The sequence below is a fragment of the Monodelphis domestica genome, chromosome 3, assembly GCF_027887165.1.
Source record: "Monodelphis domestica isolate mMonDom1 chromosome 3, mMonDom1.pri, whole genome shotgun sequence".
Classification (NCBI taxonomy): Eukaryota; Metazoa; Chordata; class Mammalia; order Didelphimorphia; family Didelphidae; genus Monodelphis; species Monodelphis domestica.
In genome coordinates, this window is record NC_077229.1 from 514374873 (window position 1) to 514398089 (window position 23217).

At 40.2% G+C, this 23217-nt stretch overlaps 1 protein-coding gene and 1 long non-coding RNA gene across 3 annotated transcripts in view; one reads left to right on the forward strand and one right to left on the reverse strand.

Annotated features, from left to right (window-relative positions):
* Window positions 1-23217, reverse strand: part of SNX18 (sorting nexin 18) — a 196737-nt gene that overhangs the window by 140125 nt on the left and 33395 nt on the right. The window contains exon 2 of one of the 2 annotated variants that reach the window (XM_001380859.4): window positions 19691-22418. The exons of the other annotated variant lie outside the window; for it this stretch is intronic. Coding sequence (XP_001380896.3) covers window positions 22165-22418 — 254 coding nt within the window. The 3' untranslated portion in view covers window positions 19691-22164. Of the gene's footprint in view, window positions 1-19690; window positions 22419-23217 lie in introns of those variants that run through there. 2 annotated transcript variants of the gene reach the window in all.
* Window positions 3069-19982, forward strand: LOC103100864 (uncharacterized). The gene is made up of 2 exons (XR_463731.3): window positions 3069-5692; window positions 19671-19982. It is a non-coding gene; the product is annotated as an uncharacterized LOC103100864 (long non-coding RNA).

Consider the following 23217-nt stretch of genomic DNA (forward strand, 5'->3'; position numbering starts at 1 on the left):
ATCATATTCCATGCCTTTTGGTCCTTCAGTGTAGATGCAGCCAGATCCTGCATTATCCTCACTGTGGTTCCATGGTATCTGAATGACTTCTTGGCAGCTTGTAATATTTTTTCTTTTGTCTGTGTGAACCTTAAAAATTCCCAGACCCTACTTCATAAGATTGGATTAAGACCATTCCCCATTTGGACAGTGAACTCTACTTAGATCAGGAATGTGAGAACTCTACTTCATCTACTTAAGTCTGCCCTAGGGGAAGATAAAGTTGTAAATTCTTTTCTGAACAATGAAAAGTACTTAAACCCATACTTATAATAAGGCAAAAAGTTCTTAAGATAAGTACCTATAAAGGTCAGGCAATTTGTGAATTTACAAGGAACAAAGAGCTGAGAAACTTACTCAGAGCTTCCCTGGTGTGAATTACTCAAAAATTTATACCTTCTTAGGTGTGAACTAAGAGTGGTCTGTCCTTTGAAAAACGTCTACTGTGATTGGTAGATGGGAGAACTTAGGGGAGGTGACATAGGAGAAAATTCCCTATACAAGGAGATGAGAAATCTGAGAAAGTAAGAAACAGTCTCTTAAAAACAGTCTCTAAGGAGGCTGTTGGGAGAGAGCTCTGAAAGACTCTCTAAGGAGGCTCTGAAGACAGTCTGAAGGAGGCTGATTCTGACTGGAACTCCCTCTGAGGAGACTTGTCCCTCTGAATCCTTGCTTGGACAGATCTTGTGGTGAGTGATTAAGGACTGACTGATCTCTCTCTTAAGACTCATGTCTAGGCCATGTTGGCTTAAGGCCCTTCATACTTATTCCTTTCTTATTCTTTCTCTCCTTTTCTTTAATTCCACATTTGTATTAATTAAAATCTCTATAAAACCACAGCTATCTTGGGTATATTTTAATAATTGGGAATATTTCCCTGGCAACCACCTTATATTCGATTTAAAACAAAACACTATAGTGAAAACATATTTTCTGTGGACACAATTTACTCATCCACTCTTTTATCTACTATAATTTAAGTCTTCCACTATTTTAATCACTACAGTTTATGACACCCAACCATTTTAATTATTACATCTAGTAGTTCTTGAATTTGGTGATAACATTCCTGGGTGTTGTCACTTGGGGATTAAGTACAGAAGGTGATCTGTGTATTCTTTCAATCTCTACTTTTCTCTCTTGTTCTAGAATATGGGGGCAGTTTTCTTGAATAATTTCCTGTAGTATTATGTCCAGGCTTTTTCTTTTGTCATGGTCTTCTGGTAGACCAAAGATTCTTAAATTGTCTCTCCTCGAATGATTTTCTAAATCTTCTGTTTTGTGAATGAGATGCTTCATATTTTCCTCAATTTTTTCATTCCTTTCATTTTGTTTTATAGTGTCCTGCTGCCTTGTGAGGTCACTTAATTCTAGTTGTTGTATTCTGGTTCTTAAAGATTGGATTTTATCCATGGCCTTTTGGTCATCCTTCTCCTTCTGGTCTGGTTTTCTTTGGAGGTCATCTCTCATCTCCTTTACCTCATCTCTCATCTCCTTTGCCTCATCTTTCATCTTCTTTGCCTCATTTTTCATCTCCTTTGCCTCATTTTCAAGCTGGTTGATTTTGGCTTTCAAGACACTATTTTCTGTTTCCAGATGACTTATCCTAGTTTTTAAATTCTTTTCCCAATTGTCTTCAGCCTCTCTTAATTGAATTGCATTTTGAGTTCTTCCAAAGCCTGTATCCAATTCACTTGGATTTCTATTTTATTGCTTGGCTCCTCCTCTGTTCCATTTGCTCTTTGTTCGTTGCCTGTATAGGAGCTGCCAATTGTAATTTCTTTTTTCTTTTTCTGTTGTTTACTCATATTTATCCCTTCTTTTCTCCCCGTAGTTGTCTGTGCTCTTGCTCCTCTCATTTTTTTTTGGTTTTGGGATTTTCTGACAGTCTCCCCTCTTGGAGCTTTGTCAGGAGAGCTCTCTGTGAGGTCTGTGGGGGAGGAGTGTTGGAGTTTGAGTTTCCCTGTCCTCTGGAGGCTTTTGATTGGATTAAAGTCCAGCAGTCTGTGAGGGAGGGGTGTTGGAACTTGGGCTTCCCTGACCTCTGAAGACTTTTGAAGGTATTAAGTTCAGGTGGTCTGGTCTGGATGTGCTCTGAGGCCAAAACCTCCTGGAAGGCTAGAGCAGTATGGAGGGTCTCTGCTGCTGTAACCAGGCTACCCGCTCTGCACTCCCTCTCCAGCTCCTTCCCAACCTCCTGTGTTTGATGCTCTCAACCTGGCACAACCCTGCCTGCAAGGTACACCCTCCAGACCAGTACCTTTACCCACCCAGAGGTTCCTGTTGCCGCTGGAGGCTTAGCGCTCTAGGTGTGTGTGTGGGGGGGGGAGGGGTCTTGGGACCTTCCTTCTGCCTTCCCCTTTAACACGAGTGTTCTCAAATTCCAGCTTTTGGGGGGGGGTGTACCTTTTGAATTGATTCCAGCAGGAGGGTTCCTTGGCTCTGTCTTGTTGTTGGGTTTGATTTTCAGTCCCCTGGGAGCATTAGTTTGTAATTGGTAAGGAAGGTTATTCAGAGGTCTGAACTTTTGCTGCTTCTAAGCCGCCATCTTGACTCCACCTCCTTAATTTCCTCTTCATTAGAGGTGAGGTCTTCCATTCCATCTTGGATATTGTTAATTTGGTTTTCTTCTTTCCTTTTTTATTAGATTAACCAGTACTTTGTCAATTTTATTTGTTTATTTAAAGTATCGGCTTCTTGTCTTACTTATTAATTCAATAGTTCTTTGATTTTTTATTTTATTAATTTCTCCTTTAATTTTTAGGATTTCTAATTTAATTTTTATCTGGGGATTTTTAATTTGAGGAACAAAAACCTAGAGTTGGAAGGGAATTCAGAAGTCATCGAGTATAACCCTTCTATATTACAGATGAAGAAAATGAGACTTAAGGAAGCTAAGTGACTTACCTAAGGATACACAGGTATTATAAATGTCAGAAGGAAATTTGAACCCGTTTTCTAATTGCTGAGTCAATGTTCAATCAGACCTGATAAGAAATTCAGTGACTCTCTCTCTCTCTCTGTGTATGTGTGTGTGTGTGTCCGTCTCTTTCTGTCACTTTCTTTGTGTCTCTCTTTCTCCCTTCTTCTTTTTTTAAACCGTTACCTTCCAGCTTAGAACTGATACTAAGTAACCTTTCTCAGATGGAAGAGCAGTTAGGGCAAGGTAATTGGGGTTCAATGACTTGGCCAGAGTCACGTGGCTAGGAAGTATCTGAGAGTCACATTTGAACCCAGGACCTCCCTATTCTGGGAGAGTGAAGTTGTTGGAAAAGAGATCTTTATAAGAGAGATCCTCTTCTGGGCAGACTGGGTATAACATAGGTCTGACTAATAAAAAAGCCGAAATAGCCCTGGGCATAGGCTGTCTCCCAAGACAGATCATACACTTTTAAGAAGATGTCCCAGAAGCGACATAAGCCTCTAGGTCAAGATCTGTCTTTTTCAAGAAAGTCACTCTTTCCTCAGTGGGAAATCACCCAGATTCTATTTAATATTTGGGTTTGAGTGAATAAATTCTTCCAATACCCATCAGCGCCCTGGAAACTAGCATCAGCCAAGCAAACTAGGAGCATCCAAACGCTTGGACTAGCACTTAGCAACCCTGGAGCAGGGGACTTTTGTCCTAGGTTCCTTAGGCTATGCTCAGACCACTGTCCTGACAGGAGGATCCCTGAATTAGGCAGAGCAAGTCATTCAGGGGTTGTGCACCCTAAGCATTAGAACTTGGACTGATAGTCCCATGGCTTATCAGCAGCCTGCGCTCCAAGCCCTCTGTTCATTCCACTACCCCAAGCTGCCTCTCACTGCCAGCAGCAAATGGAACAGAAAAGGCCATGCACACATCCAAGTCAAATCTTGTTCTTTGTATGCAGCCTAAATAGACTGCACTGTTTGGTGGTGATTGAAATAAAGAAAAATAGAATCGTTGACACATTGGATTGGAATAGGTAATATATCATTCTAACTAGAAAAAGAAGGAGAGGAGACGACTTACTTGCTCACTATTGTTGCAGTTCAGTCATGTTGTGGAATTACCCACTTCACACAGTGTCTGACTCTTCATGACCCCATTTGGGGTTTTTCTTGGCAAAGACACTGGAGTGGTTCACCATTTTCCTGCTCCTGCTCATTTTACAGAAGAAGAGATTGAGGCAAACAGGGTGAAGTGATTTATCCGAGGTCACGCATTGGGTGAGGCAAGATTTGAACTGAGGTCTTCCTGAGTCTAAGTCCAGCACTCTGTCACCTTGCTGCCCTATTTGTCTATAGATGTAGCCTAAAAACATAGGTACAAAGAGTGACAATACGTACTAAACTATGTATGATTTGTGAGCCAAATCTAGAGGTGAGCAAGCGTATGGCAGCAGACAGGGTGGGCTATCTACCTCTCTCTAACCTCTCACCTTGGAGGGACACCTTACTTGGTTTGATTCCCTTGGCTTCAAGAGATCTCATCATGGCTTCCAACCAGGAACATATATAGGTAGAGAATTAACACTGAAAATAATGCCAGAAGGATCATCACATCCCCACCCAACATTCCAGTTTTCAAGCAGAGAGTCTTCTACCCATAAGCTAGCAGAGATTGCCTGGGAGACTTCAAGCAGATTAAGGAAAAAGGAAAACTCCAGAATCAATGTAGTAACAAATATTTATTCAGTACCTTCTGAAAGTAAGCCCCTTCCCTGTGATGCTAGACTAGTGGGAGATGTTGAAAAATAGTCTTTGCTCTCCAGAAGCTTGTGCTCCATTTGGAGGAACAAGACACATACAGATGAAACCATAACTGATGGTACAGGCTGGAATATGCCAAACAAGCAGCACATTACATCTGTTGTAGTCGGAGGCTTGGCTGTTGTCTAATTTGACTGATGGGAAGAATGATGAAGGAATAGCTGAAAGGGAAGCCAAACAAAATAGGCACACGTTTTTTCAAGTTACTTTCCAGTAGTTACATAGTCAATGGAAAAAGACACCCCACCTTTAAAAGGACCTGATAATATGTGGTTTACAAAAGTAACCACTAAATAAAAGTGGCTGACTGGTATGAAGGCGTAAGCATCTGGGTTCTAAATGAGGTCCTGACACTGGCGAGCTGTGTGACTTTGAAAAAAACAACTTCTCTGAGTCTTGGTTTCTGCATCTCCAAAATAGTGACGCATGGCAAAATGGTAGAGGAGGTAGCCTATGGGATCAGGAAGACTTTGACACATACAAGCTGTGCAATCATGAGAAAGTCATCTGATCTCTCGGTATCCCTGGGACTCTATGCTTAGTTGTTGAATAGTGTTGGCAAAGGGAATGTCCATACCAGGAATTCCTCACACTGATGAAGTTGTCAGTCTGGACTCTTCTGTCTCCTGACAATGGAAATAATATTACCTGCCCAGTTAACTCATAGGATTATGAAAAACAAATGGCTAAATGTGTTGGGAAAGTCCTCTACAACCTTCAAGTGCTATAGAGATAAAAGCTTTGAGCATTTCCTTATTCTGACTTGCTTTACACAGGAAGAAAAAAGAGCAAGGAAGCCAAATTTGCTACTGGGCAGTTGGTTGTCGGAGTCTTTTTTTCCTCTCTGTGTCTCCTGGAGAAGCATCTTCCTGCAGGAATAGGAATGAAGCTCTGAGATAGGGAATTGGGCGTGAAGGTAAGAGTCAAAGCACCGTGGACAAGTGGAATTTGTTACAGGGAAGGTCAGTGTGGTGGCTTCGAGAACCTAAAAGTAGACTAAGTTTTTTATAGCTATTGGCCAGTCACGTTTCTGAAGTATTCAACACTTGGCATGGGATTGATATGCTTCTAGTACTTTCCTAGGTGGGAAGTCTATCAGAGGGTTGCACAACCCTCCAGCAGGTCTGTGATGCCATAGATATGGGCACTCAATGGCGCAGCTCATAACCCATCCATGCCTGTCCATCCTCTGCCACTTCCACCCATGGTGTTCTATAAAGCCAGCAGAGGGGGCTGAACCCGTGCCACACATGGGAAGTCTGTCCAGTTATCTGTCACTGTGGCCACGTGACTGGCTCATCTTGTCTTCGGGTCCTACATTCCTCTGATGACATCTTTGACATACCTTTTGTGCGATCTCTTTTTCCTAATGGAGTGTGGCCTACTCACACCCAGAAGTACCCCCCATTGCCATTTGGGCAATTCTCAACCATAATTACTCCCATAACAACCGCCGCCACCACCAAATCCTCCACTGGTTGGTTTCAAAAACAAGCCAAAGACGTTATGCTAAAAATGAGGAGGCATTCCAATAAAAGGTTAGCCGGGTTCTAAAAATGACATCACTTCTTTAAAAGCCTCAAAACCCAAACTCCAATAGTCTTGAAAGACGTTGTCATCGAGGCAGCAAATCCAGAAAATGCCACAATCCAAGGAAAAGACGATGGCTTCGTCACTGCCTCCCGGCACGACACCAGGTACTAGGAGAGAGGGAAAGAATGGACAAATGTACGCCACAGATCCTCATCAGCCCCCTCCACCTGCAGGCCACAAAGTGCTTTCCTCAATCCTAAATTAGCTTTCTTGACGTACACTTCAGTGGAACAGTTTCCAGCCTCAGAAATTCATTATTGAACTTGATAACTTGATAACTAATGCTATGGCGATTCCCAAATCCTCTGAGAAAAAAAGGCTTCTTTTCTCCAAGGAATATAGAGAAAGCCCCATTTGTGATGCTTCTCCAGGAGACACAGAGAGGAAAAAAAGACTCCGATAACCAACTCCCCAGTAGCAAATTTGGCTTCCTTTCTCTTTTTTCTTCCTGTGTAAAGCAAGTCAGAATAAGGAAATGCTCAAAGCTTTTATCTCTATAGCACTTGAAGGTTGTAGAGGACTTTCCCAACACATGGGAGGTGCTGCACAGGCTCAAATACAGCATTCTTACAGGTGAGCCAGGCATTGCAGGGAAGAAGCATCATTCCCAGCACTCCTCAGTCACCTGGGTATGGGGAAGTACCAGCCAGGCTGCAAATCTTCATGTGGTTTCATTGAGCAAGAGACTATGACCAAAGAGGAAGAGACCCAAGCAAGAGCCGGGAAGCTACAAGCCGCCTCTCCCAAAGAGACATCTTGCCTTAGCAAAGCAGAGAAGGAACCAAGGATCTGCAATTCATCCTCCCTTGTCATTTTTGCCCCCTGGTGAGTTCCTGATAATGAAGTATGGTGTTGAAATACATCCTTTTCCTCTGAAAACATATGATTACATTCATAGTTTTAAAACTAGTTCTTCCCACACCACAAACACTTGATCCTGACCATCAAAGGTTAAGCTTTGAAGGACTCTACCTTGGAAATTCCAGGATCTGTTGTTTTCCTTGTGTAGCCTTTTGCTTCTCACTTGACTACTTAACTTTCTACATTTTTTGCACTAAAAGAAAAAAAGTTGAAAGAAATTTAAAGACACAAAGAAAAAAATCCAACAAAAAAAGATATTGTGGGGCAGAGAAATAGTAGGCGTGGAACTGAATCACCATCTTGTCTATCACTGACAGAGAAGCAGGCTCAGAGAGAAGGAGCTCTTCTTTCTCTTCAGTTCCCAAGTGATGTCCACTTCCTGGTGAGCAAGGGGAACATTGAGTCTTGCTACATGCCCTGCCACTGAACCTTTCAAAGTTCCAGGAATTGGCATCTACCCTTCTCTAGATTTCTGGACCTTGCCATTCACCCTGAAGCTGAATCTTCCCACATACCGATTGCTCCCCGTCTCAGAATGTGAGCTTCTTGAGGGCAGAGACTTATCTTACTTTCTGTTGGAATCTCCAGTGCTTAGCACACAAGAACTATCGAGAAATGCTCATACCTGCATTCATTCTTTAGAAAAGAGGGGACTATTCCACAGTTCTGTTTTTTAAGAATATCAGTTTGGCAGTTGTACAGAAGATGGATTGAAAAGAACAACTCCAACAGGCACAGAGACCAAATAAAAGGCAAAAATGGTAATCCAGGAGAGAAGTTAAGAGGACCTAAATTCTAGCCACATCTGTGTGAATAGAGAGAAGGGGACAAAATGTGAGAGATTTGGGGGAGGTAGAATTGATGGGATTTGGCTACTAATTGGGGAAGAGGAGCAAAGAAGAATGCACAGGCAAGAATGACTCTTATTAAAATTGGGGTCACCCAAATGACAGTGGAGAACGGAACAAGGATATGAAGAGGCAATAAAACAAACAACCCACATTGAACTATGCACCAGAACCAATGTAAACAGTGTTAAATAAAAAAGATGTACAATTAGAAGAGAGCCAATTGATCACAAAATAAGGTTGATAGATAACAGATGGACAACCCATGAAATATCAACAGATCTAGAGGAAGGCAGCGAATTTGCTATATGGATACCCTGAGGAAGAGGTGCAGGGAACATGGAGAAGAGTTATGGGATGAGAAGAGTTATGGGATGAGAAGGCAGGGATGCGTTGAATGCCCAATGTTGAGGGGCAGGTAGTATTCACATTAATCAAACCACAAATCTACCTCATATCAAAGTAATTGAAAGAATGCTAGATTTGGAATCAGAGGGATTTAGTTTGAATGGACATTGTCCTGACTAGCTATATGACTTTAGGCAAGCCATTTCATTTCTCTGATTTGGTTTCTTCCACTATAAAATAAGACAGGTGGGACAAGCAACTAGGTAATGCAGTGGATGGAGTGCTGGGCCTGGAGTCAGGAAGGTTCATCTTCTTGAGCTCAAATCTGGCCTTACACAAAAATTGACCATGTATTAGGGCATAAAAACATTGCGAAAGAGTGCAAAAGAGCAGAAATAATAAATGCAACCTTCTCAGATCACAATGCAATGAAAATAATAATTAGTAATGGTACATGGAGAGGTAAGTCAAAATTAATTGGAAATTAAACAATACAATTCTCCAAAACCAGTTAGTCAAAAAACAAATCATAGAAACAATTAATAATTTCATTGAAGGAAATGACAATGATGAGACATCCTTTCAAAACCTATGGGATACAGCAAAAGCAGTACTCAGGGGGAAATTTATATCCTTGAATTCATATATTAACAAATTAGGGAGAACAGAGGTCAATGAATTGGGCATGCAAATTAAAAAAACTAGAACGTGAACAAATTAAAAATCCTCAGATGAAGACTAAATTAGAGATCCTAAAAATCAAAGGTGAAATTAATAAAATTGAAAGTCAAAGAACTATTGATTTAATAAATAAAACTAGAAGCTGGTACTTTGAAAAAAACCAAATAAAATAGACAAAGTACTGGTCAGTCTAATTAAAAAAAGGAAAGAAGAAAACCAAATTGACAGTATCCAAGATGAAAAGGGAGACCTCACCTTTAATGAAGAGGAAATTAAGGCAATCGTTAAAAACTATTATGCCCAATTATATGACAACAAATATGGCAATCTAAGGGATATAGATGAATACTTACAAAAATATAAATTGCCTAGATAACAGAGGAAGAAATAGATTACCTAAACAACCCCATATCAGAAAAAGAAATTGAACAAGACATCAAAGAACTCCCTAAGAAAAACCCCCCAGGTCCAGATGGATTCACAAATGAATTGTATCAAACATTCAAAGAAAAACTACTCCCAATATTATACAAACTATTTGACAGAATAAACCAAGAAGGGGTTCTACCAAATTCATTTTACAACACAAATATGGTACTGATCCCAAAGCCAGGCAGGTCAAAAACAGAGAAAGAAAACTGTAGACCAATCTCCCTAATGAATATAGATGCAAAAATATTAAATAGGATACTAGCAAAAAGACTCCAGCAAGTGATCACGAGGGTTATTCACTATGACCAGGTAGGATTCATACCAGGAATGCAAGGATGGTTCAATATTAGGAAAACCATCCACATAATTGACCATATTAACATGCAAACTGACCAAAATCACATGATGATCTCAAAAGATACAGAAAAAGCCTTTGACAAAAGATACAGAAAAAGCCTTTGACAAAATACAACACCCATTCCTATTGAAAACAATAGAAAGTATAGGAATAGAGGCCTTCCATAAAAATAATAAACAGTATATATCTAAAACCATCAGCAAAACATCGTCTGCAATGGGGATAAACTAGAAGCCTTCCCAATAAGATCAGGAGTGAAACAAGGATGCCCATTATCACCTCTATTATTTAACATTGTACTAGAAAAACTAGCAGTACCAATTAGGGAAGAAAACGAAATTGAAGGTATTAAAATTGGCAATGAGGAGACCAAACTATCACTCTTTGTGGATGATATAATGGTCTACTTAAATAATACTAGAGAATCAACTAAAAAGCTAGTGGAAATATTCAACAACTTTAGCAAAGTTGCAGGATACAAAATAAACCCACATAAGTCATCAGCATTTCTATATATCTCCAACCCATTTCAGCAGCAAGAATTAGAAAGAGAAATTCCATTTAAAATCACCCTAGACAATATAAAATACTTGGAAATCTATCTGCTGAGACAAACACAGGAACTATATGAACACAACTACAAAACATTCTCCACACAATTAAAGCTAGATCTAAAGAGTTGGAGAAACATTGATTGCTTATAGGTAGGACAAGCTAACATAATAAAAAGGACAATCCTGCCCAAATTAATTTACTTCTTTACTGCCAGACCCATTGAAATACCAAAAATCTTTTTTACTGAATTAGAAAAAAAAATTTAAAAAGTTCATTTGGAAGAACAAAAGATCAAAAATATCCAGGGAAATCATGAAAAAAAAATGCAAAGGAATTAAGACTTGCCCTCCCAGATCTCACACGATCCTATAAAGCAGTGATCATCAAAACCATTTGGTACTGGCTAAGAGACAGAAAGGAGGATCAGTGGAATAGACTTGGGGTAAAAGACCTCAGCAAGACAGTCTATGATAAAACCAAAGATCCCAGCTTTTGGGACCAAAACCCACTATTTGATTAAAAAAAAAAACTCCTGGGAAAATTGGACAATAGTATGGGAGAGATTAGGTTTGGATCAACATCTCACACCCTACACCAAGATAAATTCACAATGGGTGAATGACATGAATATAAAGAAGGAAAGTATAAGAAAATTAAGCAAACACAGGATAGTATACTTGTCTGATCTTTGGGAAAGGAAAGACTTTAAAACCAAGCAAGAGCTAGAAAAAAATCACAAAATGTAAAATCAATAATTTTGATTACATCAAATTAAAGTTTTTGTACAAACAAAACTAATGTAACCAAAATTAGAAGGGAAGCAACAAACTGGGAAACAATCTTCATAACAAAAACCTCTGACAAAGGTCTAATTACTCAAATTTACAAAGAACTAAACCAATTGTACAAAAAAATCAAGCCATTCTCCAATTGAAAAATAGGCAAGGGACATGAATAGGCAATTTTCAGTTAAAGAAATCAAAAAAATAAGCACATGAAAAAGTGCTCTAAATCTTTAATAATCAGAGAAATGCAAATCAAAACAACTCTGAGGTATCACCTCATACCTAGCAGTTTGGCCAACATGACAGCAAAGGAAAAGTAATGAATGCTGGGGGGGATGTGGCAAAGTTGGACATTAATGCTTTGCTGGTGGAGTTGTGAATGGATCCAACCATTCTGGAGGGCAATTTGGAACTATGCCCAAAGGGCAATTAAAGACTGTCTACTCTTTGATCCAGCCATAGCACTGCTGGGTTTGTACCCCAAAGAGATAATAAGGGAAAAGACTTGTACAAGAATATTCATAGCTGCACTCTTTGTGGTGGCCAAAAATTGGAAAATGAGGGGATGCCCTTCAATTGAGGAATGGCTGAACAAATTGTGGTATATGTTGGTGATGGAATACTATTGTGCTCAAAGGAATAATAAAGTGGAGGAATTCCATGGAGACTGGAACAACCTCCAGGAATTGATGCAGAGCGAGAGGAGCAGAACCAGGAGAACATTGTACACAGAGACTGATACACTGTGGTACAATCAAATGTAATGGACGTCTCCATTAGTGGCAGTGCAGCGACCCTGAACAACTGGGAGGGATCTGTGAGAAAGAACACTATCCACATTCAGAGGAAACACTGTGAGAGTATAAACACGGAAGAAAACAACTGCTTGAATACATGGGTCAAGGGGGATATGATTGGGGATATAGACTCTAAATGAACATCTTAATGCAAACACCAACAACATGGAAATAGATTCTGATCAAGGACACAAGTAATACCCAATGAAATTGCCTGCCGGCTGCAGATAGGGTGGGTGGAGGGGAGAGAGGGAAATAAAGTGTCTATTGTAACCAAAAAAAAATTTTTTTTAATTAAATAAATTTTTTTTTAAAAATCTGGCCTTACACTCACTAACTGTGTGACCCTGGGCAAGTCACTTAGTCCTGTTGATTTTGGTTTCCTCATCTCTAAAATGAGCCAGAGAAGGAAGTGGCAAACTACACCTTTGCCAAGAAAATCTCAAATGTGGTCACAAAGTCAGATGTGGCTGAACAACAAGGAATTCCATAATTCTGCTTGAAAACATACATTCAGAGTAATCAATAAAGTATATTACTCCCAGAAAAATACATCAGCTTATGCAGATGCTTTTTCTCATCACAGAAGACATTTCCCCATTAAACTATAAACTCCTTAAGGAAAGGCACTGTCTTTTTCATATGTACAGCCCTGGGGCTTAGCGCAGGACCTGACCCATACAGAGCAGATGCTTAACATTTATTGGCTGACAGAATCCATTTTCTTAGCACAAACTTGATTTTTAAGATTTCCACATCTGAGATTAGACTCATACCACTAGCATATTCTTGGAGATAGAAGAAAAGCATAAATGATTAGTGCTAATTTCCCCAAGTTTTTTTTTTTTTAAACACCAGCATAACTTTAACAAGTCGGCCATTCACAAAATAACACAGTTAAAGAAAAACAAAATGAACTGGAATTTATCTTTCTAAGAAAAGCACTATTTTTCCAGAAAGAAAATTAAGGGATCCATATTGATCCAATTTTACAGTGATGCCAAAGCATTTTTTAGAGTACAAAGAAATGGAAACAGAGTAGACGTTAATAAATTGGGGGATGAATAAACTATGGTCCATGAATGTAGGAGAATATTATTGCATTATACAAAGGGATGAATAAGAAGACTTAAGAAAAAATAGGAACTGAAATTTAGCATTTAATCTAAAGCAGAAGATAAGGGTTGTTTTTTTGTTTTGTTTTTTATGTTAACAGAAAAGACAATAAAGTCAAACTCAATGCTATATAATGACCAAAGCTAGCCTCCAAGAAGGGCTAAATGAATACCCTTCCATTCCTTAATTACAAAAGCAGGGGACAATGTGTACAGAATAAGTTAATGTATGGGGTAAGCTGATATATTGGTCCCTTTTACTGAATTGCCTTTCCCTTGCTAACTTTGTGATCTTTGTCATAAGGGGTAACTCCCAGGATAGGAAAGGGAGGAGAGATGTCTTTGTAAATAAATATAACAACAAAAAGGAATCAATAAAATTAAAAGATAAGAGATAAGATACCAAATGCCAGCCTAAGTCCAGTGGGAAAATGAGATTTTATTTTGGTGGCTATCTAGGTGCCTGGAATCAGAATCTGTCAGTTGCATGTGTTTCCTGCTGATAAAGGGTATTTGCAAGAGGGAAAAAAAAGAAAGAAAAACTTTCCAAACTCTATTTAGAAATGATATAGTTAAAGAAATTAATATTTCCTTCTTAGCATCACAGATTCCAAGATGGATAGTGTCACTAGTTGAAGCAAACATCATGGTTTAGTATCTGGTAATTATAAATTATTTTATATTTATATATATATATATATATATATATATAAATATAAAATCATAAAATAAAGTCGTGTCCCAATGCAGTTAGTTAATATCGTTGGGTAACGTCCTGGCATGGTATTCTTGTAAGTTTAGTTTACTCTGCATGTTTTGGATGTGAAGGTGAAAAAACCTTTTTGGTGACTTTTACTTTACTTTTGAATGCCAAGAGAGGATGGAATCACTGAGGCGACTAAATATGGAAAATGAAAGAAAGCAGAATAATAAAATCTGCCTCAAATGGTCTGAGACCTGGGAGCCAAACAGGAGTGGCTACACATTTCTCCCTCGGTTCTCGCCTCCCCCAATAAACTGAAGATCTAAAGATAATCCCTTACATAAGAGGGTCAGAAGCACTTTTCTTTCTTCTCACAAGATCTCCACAGCTCAGTAGAGGTATTATTTAGACCTTGCCCGTTAGAAAACTCTCAGACGCTGCAGGTTACTTTCCTCAGGGAAAGGGATGGCAGGAAAGCTCACCCCTCACTCCTAATCCAGCAGCACTGTTTCCATTCTATCATCCGCCTATGCATTATTGGTGCTATGGAGAAACAGTTCACTCCTGTGGGTCGTTTGCCTTGTAACCTTTTTTCCCCCTATAAAATACATTTATTTGTTAAAATAAGTAAAAATAAACTAAACGGTGAGTGCGTTGCTGAGCCTAGTGCCCAGCACAGGATAAGTGCTTAATAAAAGCTTCCTCTCTCATTCCTTTTTCTAGACTTTGCTCACTTGTCACAGCCAATCTGTGGAGGGTAGAGATAAAATAGAAGCTCTCCATAGGTCACAAATCACTGCTGAGGCACTGAACTCATCAGGTAGGCTCCCCTCTGCCCGAGGACGACGTTTCTGTCTCTGGGGGAGAGGAGCCCAACAGCACAGTCACTTGGAAGCTCTTTCCACTTGTGGGCGGGAGTCACTTTTCCTCCGAGGTGGAAATAGAAATAGAGGAAGCGAGACCAGAGACGAGGGGAGGCATCACCGATAAGGGCACAAAAGTCTAAGGCTGAGCAGGAAATGACTTCAGGCATGAGATCAGAGAGGACCGGGGGGGGGGGGGGGGGGGGGGGGGGGCGGCGCTCGGCCTCTGACTCACAGACTTGAGGGCACCCCCTAAATAAGCCCTTTTACAGTCTAATTCTGTTCTTCAGGCAGCTCATCACGGGCTGACCTGCTCTGCCAGGGCTGGCATTAGGTACTATTGCACTGTGCACAGCCACCGAAGAACTCACACAAGGAGGAAGGACCAGAGCTCAGTGGGAGCCCGAGAGTTTCATTATCAGGCAGCACACAGGTGGATCTGTTGGTGCTTCACCTCCCTCAGCTCTGAAATGGGGGGGGGGGGGGGGCTAGAGAACAGTCAAAGGCTCTGGGTTCCAGTCTGAGTCACTAACTTACCTCCTCTGAGCCTATGACCTCATCTGGTACAGATGAAGAGAACCACGCATCCTCTCAGAAGCTTAGAAGGGCTGGGCGGCTGAGTGACTCAGAGAGGGGGAGGTTCTGGGTTCCAATCTGGCCTCAGACACTTCCCAGCTGGGTGACCCTAGGCAAGTCACTTCACCCCCATTGCCTAGTCTTTGCCTTTTTTTCTTAGAGATGTGCCTCTAAGACAAGAAGTAAGAATTAAGAAAGTCCTAGAACTATGGACTCTTACTTATTAAGACTTCTTAGATGGAAAGGAGCAATATCACGACAGAACAGAGAACCGGAGAATCTAGGCTAGAACATCGAGCGGGAGAGGCCACAGAAGTAGCCAAAAAAGTTGACCTATGTACAATGCTGGGTGATGGAAATCCATTTTTCCACAAGGGAAGAGCACCTGCGTGTCCTCAGGCAGAGACTGAAAGGCGGAACTGAGCGGCCAGGCTAAGAAATGAAAGGAACCTCTACCTTGTAGAGAAACGGAGTGGCCGCCCTTGAAGTCTCTTCTTTAAGTGTTTCTACCTCTTAGTGACCTCAGGAGACGGCGAACCATTCACATAAAATGAGTATTAATTGACAACGAAGACGATAAATCAGGTGATCAGAGCCGGAGAAGGCATCATGGAGCCTGGGGTAAGCCAGGAGCCCCAGATCAGCCGCTTCAGCCGCCTGGCCTCCGGGGCCCCGCGTGGAGCACGGGGAGCTGGCCTCGGTGAGCTCTAAAGGGTGTCTTCAGTCTGCAGCCAAGCCGTAGGGGCATCGCGGCCGCGCCAGAGCTAAATACAAGTGGGAGAGGGGAAGCGTGAGCAAAAGGAGAAGAAAGACTGCGGAGCTAGAGAGAGGTAAGCCTCCGCCTCCGCCTCCGCCTCCGCTCGCTCCAGGGTCCAACCTGAGGGGCCATCAGGACTATGGATAGCAGTTAATCAAATATTCGCACCTTACGGAGTGGGAGTGATGCCAACAAAACCAGGTAGGTTCTGCTGAGGTGTAGAATCAAATGACGCTTCCTAATGTACTCAAAGCAGGAAAGGCCGTGTAGGTGAATGGCCGGATGGGAGGCCCTGGGTTCAAATGTGACCTGCAATGCTTCCAAGCAAGGTGACCCTGGGCAAGTCACTTAATCCTATTTGGTTCCGTTTCCTCCTCTCTAAAAGAAGCAGCATAAGGAAGTGGTACCTTTCCCAGGAACACTCCAAACAGGGTCCCAGAGGCTGAAATAACTGAAAGTAAGGTTGTGAAGTACTTTGCAAATGTTCTTATTTGACCCTCACAACTACCCTGGGAAGCGGGCCCTCTTCTCACTTTTCAGATGAGGAAACTGAACCAATGAAGGTTCAGTGACTTGCACAGGGTCACACAGCTAGTAAATGCTCAACTCCGGATTTAAACTTGGGTCTTCTTGACCAACATTCCGTCCCCTCCGCCACAGGACACCGTGGGAAATAGGAGAGTGGGATGAGGGGCCCTGTGGCAGGCTGCACACCCCCAAGTCCGGCGCTCAGAGAAGGGCACGGTCAATAAGAGAGAGGGGCCTGTGTTAGACTCCGAAGGGAAGGGTTTGGACCGCTCTGAACAGAAGGGGGAGCCGACTATGGGAATGAGGAGACAGAACTGTGCCTGGGATGGAGGTGTGCGTGTGCACATCCGTAGAGCTACGCCTTCCACTGGCATCTCTAGAACTAGCATCAAGTCAAAGAAGCGAAGCCTGATTTGGTGATGACGGCAGCTCCCTCCTGGTAAGACTCCTCCCTTGTACATTTCATAGTCGAATGTCAGTCGCCCATCATGCAGCTGTGTTGCCTCAGCAGACATGCGCTGTTTTCCAAATCTTAAACACATCTACCGTTTTTAAATGATCCAAGCGCAGTGAACCAAGTCTAAAGGGCCTCTATCACCATATCTGACTAAGGGCATGAACTTTAAATGGAAAGTATTAAAAACGACCAAAGACATCAGTTAGACTTAAGGCTATTTTTCAGTGGAATACCAGGTAGCACTTCCCATAAGGTACTTGGGGTACACAGGGAAGAAGAGCCTGTATTTAGTTAGCGGAGCTAGGTTCGAAGGCCGGCGTTGGTGCTTCTTACTACCTACAGGACCCTGGACAAATCATTCTCTGCACCTAAAGCCCCTAAACTGTACATTGAGAAGGATGAACTACATTGCTGCTAAGGTCCTTTGCAGGCCCAGATTTATAATCTCAGAAGTGTAATAATTCCACTTTCATGTAAACATGCTGCCACATATATAATTAAATATATAATTTTATATCTTATATGAATTATGTATTGTATAAATATATATTATATAAATATGATTAAAACAATTCCTATTTGAGAAAATGTATTAAAATATATAATTGACAGTCTTGCCAGATAATTCGTAAACATGGAAGAGGTTGCATATGATGCATTTGCGGATATCAATTCACTGTTTTTGTAACGTACTATCAGTGACTTCAACTGAATCTTTAACCGTAAGGGAACAATCTATAAAAGCCAGGGGACTGGACTAGGAGGCCTCTTAGGTCCTTTCCATCACTGGCTTGATCTATGAGCCTACGAACTTCATTCATTTGCTAAAAACCCGAATCTTGCGAATGAGCTTGGCCAAGGAAACATCCTCTGCCATTCTGTGCTCGGGCTAAAGTTAGAGCATCTTCTTCTCATGCTCATAGGAAAAGACTTAATAGAAGCAGTAATCAATAGGCCTTCCAGATCTTCCCTAAAGTACCAGGTAGGCACTCCTGGTACACCCAGCCAACAGTGCTGGTATTAAGACTTCTGTTTTAGACATTGCTCTGGGAAGGGCTAGCTAATTCGAGGATGGCTTTAGGTAGCCTCAAACCTTAGCAAGGTAAGTGTCCCACCTGCCAATCTATGAGCCGATGTTGTATTCCTACTGATGTATCGTAAGTACTGACAGTAAATACTTACTGTGCTTGGGTTCCTTGCCTTGGTACATGTGTTCAGTAGAAAATACCACCTAGGGTCATAGTTCCCAACATAACAGATCCAACGTTGGAAGGAACCTCACAGGTGTTCTTGTGCCGTCTCCTCATTTTACACTTCAGGAAACTGAGGTCTATTAAGGTTAAATGGCTTGGGTAAATGGAAGAGGTGGGATCTGAACTCAACACTCAGGGCTCCACGTTCTGTGCTTTTTTTCACTGAATCATATAAGTAACACACTGTTAAAGCTATCAAATTAGCAGTTGGGTTTAGTAGGCTTCCCTGCAGTTGGCATAGAAATTGCTCAGTACAGAAAAGGTCTTGTTCATTGTCTTCACATTTCCTTCTCTAGGGAGTCTTTCATACGTTTTAATGAATGCTTTCTTGATAAATGTAGAGAAAATATTTTAATATTCACTTTTGTTGAGAAATTTAACAAATCCTTCTGAAAAGGGTAGACATAGTGCTAGCTTATGACAAGAACTGACAGAAGAAAATATTGCTATAAAACAGTACAAGACTTTTAGTTTATAGGTAAGAATTACACTGCATTAGGCAAAGAGGAGCAAAGAACAAATTCAGCTGACCACTTCATTAAACTTGAAAAATAAAGCAGATTTGAAAATAGATTCCAGGAGCTGTGGAGGGACAAACACAGAAAAATGGTAGTGCTGGGCAGATGTAGTTAAGAAATATGTAACAGAAATATTTAAAAGTTGTTTTTGTATTTTGTTCTGGAACATGTAGATCAGAGAAAAATTCAGCTACAAGATCACCTAAAGTATTGTTTATAATTACAATAAGAGCTTGCAACTATATGTATGAACTATATATATATGATTAGTGAGGTCCAAAGAAATCCCAGCAACCATTTTATTCAACCTAAAAACTAACATAAAATGAATTTATTAATAAATAATAGCTCACATTGATATAGTGCTTTAAACTTTACAAAGCACTCTCCTCACAACAATCCTGTGAGGTAGGTCAGGACAATATTATTATTTCCACTTTAGAGGTGAGGAAAATGAGGCTCAGAATATTAAATGACTTGACAAAGGTCATGTAGCTATGAAATTTGAGAGGCAGAACTAGAATCCTGGTCTCCTGAACCCAAGTCCACTGCCCTCTCCACTACAAATCATGCTGTCTCATCTTTGTAGAGTCATCCTTCAACTAAGTTCTTTTAGGTCTGTGTCCAAACAATTTCAACTAAAACAATTTTTTTAATTAAAAAAAAAAATAGATGTGATTATAAAGCAGTGAGACTGATTTTTATGTGGTCTACAGAATCAGTTTCATTCCCTTGATCTGAAGTCAAACTCCAGGTACAACTATAGTTTTGATTTTAAATAGAAAAATAAGTTTTCACAGTGGACCACCTCACATAAGTACACTTTTTTTTAGTTCATTCACTTCCTTCTTATTTTTCGATTCTAGAAATAAAGAAGACCAGATGATGCATGAAGGGCATGAGTTTATTGGAGGGAATTGTACCATTCTGATTATGGTGACCAGCATACATGTTATCATGGCTTTTCTCTCAGGCATCACCATTTCAGGATATTTGCCTGCTGAAATGGTGTTAGAGGCCCAAGATTGTTAGAGAAATGAAGATCTTCTCTTTTTAAATGGAAATGAAGAATAGTTCTGGTCTTCTATGCCACAATACTAAATTAGTTTAATTCCTTTATGAGCCACTGGAATTGTAATATAATGTGCTTGTTAAAAACAAAAGCTTCCTTGTAACAAGGCAGTGTGAACTTCTACTTTCTTCTGCAGCCTAACAAATGCACACCCTCGTCTTCAGTTTAGGAACCGCACATTCATGACCCTGGTCCACCCTAGTCTTCAGTTTCTCTGTATTTAAGCTAAGTCTACACTGGCCAAAACAAAGTCATGGGATTCAGATCGTGCTGCCGACCCACAAATTTTGTTTTCTTTGTTTTTTTTTTAACCCAAGGCATAGTCAATATAAGGAGACAAATAAATGTCCTTTTCAAACCACTTGGAAAATGGGATTGTAAATATTGCTTCTCTATCCAGTGGAGAGCTAGACTTAAAAATAAATGTTGTAATTCCCAAGCTAAAATGAACTTGGAATTTACAAACGGAACTGTTTCAGTTCAAACATGTTATTTTACAATCAATAAGATCATATCAGTTATTTGAAGAACAATGAATTTGGTTACAATTCCACGGTAAGTACATAGCCATATAGAGTTATAAGTCTGGCTCTAAGCAACCTATGGCATGAAATTCAAACCAAAGGTCAAAACATTGATTATTTGATCTTAGAATTCAACCCACATTAGTCCACTTTTCAGAGACTTCTAAATGAAATGATAAATTATTTACTTCACAAAACCTCCTTCTATATTTAGAGTGCCAAGACTTGTTGATGTTCTGTCTCACTTAATAAACTAGAGGATCACCTCAGACTGGCTTTTTTTTAAATTTCCATGTTAGCCATACAGTACCAGAGGGCTTCTCATACAACCTCTGACAGCAGATACTTGATTTTTCACCCACACAGTATATTTGTAAACTATTAGGAGAATCGTGTCATTCCCACTCATTAACTTCATCACCATTAACATTTTAGCACTTTCGCTTAAGCCAGACTCTTTTTTGTGCTTTTGAAAATGAAGCTGCTTTTGAATCTTTTTGGTATTCAAAACTCATAAATTTTCCTTGTAATAATAGCAAAAGCAAAGAATTAAAAAGATTTGAAGCCAATTTTGCGGGTGGTGGTGGCTTATAATATTAATGGTTCTTTGACATGAAGTAGAAATAAATTTGTATCTCTTCAGCATCTGGAATAGTAGAAATCATGTCTGGTCCCTCCTAATTCAACCAAAGCTACTTTTAAATAATTATAGTACTATACTTTATAGACATCCCTGAAAGTTTTTGATTGAGTAAGTCAGTGAATCACAGTGGAGTCTCAGGTCAATTATTTAACAGTGTAGCTCCATTTTAAAATTATAATGAATATCTGAACAATGAAATACTTTTAAACTTAACAAGAAGAAAAAACCAAGTAAGTGGTCACCAAATCTGTTTTTTTTATCCCCTGATTTGAATTCTCTTCTTCATATGAGACAGTTCCCCAAATCTTCACTCAGAGTTGTGAGTTATAATTTAGTGAAGAGGTTTATATGCTACCATATCATATAAGGGACTACAGTGGCACAATGTTCTTGCTTCCTGATACACATAATAAATAGTCTTCACATCCAGAGACGATCACTGGTTCCAGATCCTGCATTTTCAGACAGCATTTTGTCAGGAGATTATACTTGCTGTGCAAGATGGTGACAGCTGATTGCTTTTCCAGGCAATGAGGTTATCGGACTCTCATTGATATGCACTGACCCTTCATTCTTTCAATCATAGAAATGTGGCTTATTTAAAAAAAAAGAAAAGAAAAAGAAAAAAGAAAGAAAAAGAAAAAAACAAGAGTCTAAAGGCACAAAGTCGCATAGCTGCTCTAGGAGGAGTTTGTAAACAGAGAATTGGTTGAATTTAGATAATCCAAATCTACAAGAATAAAAAGGCATCCAAAGTAGGCTTTTAACTAGCCAGCTTCTTTGAGACCCTTAATGGGTTTTGAGGTCTACAAAGTATGCACTAAAATACCCATACTTCAAAAAGCAATAAGGCAAATAGTATAATCATTATTCCAAAAGTTACAATGGTAGTGTAGGCATACATAGTATAATTTAGCTACAATGTGTGGTACTGTTTCTATTACATAACCATATTAACTGTTTCTTTCCTACATAATTATATATTCAGCTGGGCTCCAGTTGAACACAAAACCATCCTTGTACCACCACTGACAGTTGGCAAGAGTTCTTTGACAGCAGTTATTTTTACTCTGTTTAAATCACCCTCAAATTGAGGGAAGTTAGAATTCAAAGTTCAGATATTAAACACTATCGTACTTGTGAAGAGCTTCTTCCAGCTTTTGTGTCACTTTTTGGAAAAATATTATTTGCTGCTGTAAGAAATGCTGCATCTGTGATTTGAAGTCTCTCACTCGAATTTGATGGAAGTGGTGAATTTCAGCCAAAGTGGCAAAAGAAATGGTATTACAGCGATCCTGAATGCCGTCAGCCTTTTGGACCTCCATTTTCCCCTCTTCCACATGCCGTTTACTCTCCTTTACTTTGGTAAGAGCTCCTGTCATCAAGAGAAAATGCATGTTAAAGAAGGAAGCATTTTAGAGTCACATCCCCTGCATCTAATCTATCGTAACATAATCATTTAATATAGTGAAACTTTAAGTACTATAAAGATTTTCCTAAAATATTTTTAAATTCTTAGAAACTTGACTGGATGCCTGTAGTTGTACGTCAAACCCCTCGTGGTTGTGATCTCACTTTCGGAGCACACCATTTTATAGGAGACTGACGCTCTCTACCAGTACTGATCTCTTGAGTAGAAACTAATGGAAGATTAGAAAACCCCAAGCACAGGAAGGATGTCTCTCTTTAGCTCCAGTCCCACATCACCAACTGCCTATTAGACATTTCAAAGTGGATGGGTCGGAGCAATTTCAAATTTATGTCCAAAACAGAGTTCCTTGTTGGCAAACCCTCTTCAACCAGCTTCTGAATGCCCAGATCTGCAGCCCCAAGAGCTAGCTCTGACTGCGGTCCTCCCCTCGTTTCCATCCCCGTCCAGTCTCAAACGCTTCATGCATCCAGCACCTCACTCACAGAGGTTCTGTGAGGATACATGGAGACGTGCCTTTAGTATTAGGCGCCACAGAAATAAGTAGCTGTCCCATCTCCTCCTGCATAGGAGCCCAGTGCATTTCCTCTTGCTCCGCCTCCTCCGAATACCCCTGAGTTTGCTGGTTTCTCCCAACATATAATGGCCCTTCCAGTTCTCCTAGAATGACCCCTGCACATTTCAAGGCTGCTGTAACACGCCAGAAACACCGTCGGGGACATAACCCAGGTGTGACAAGATGGAA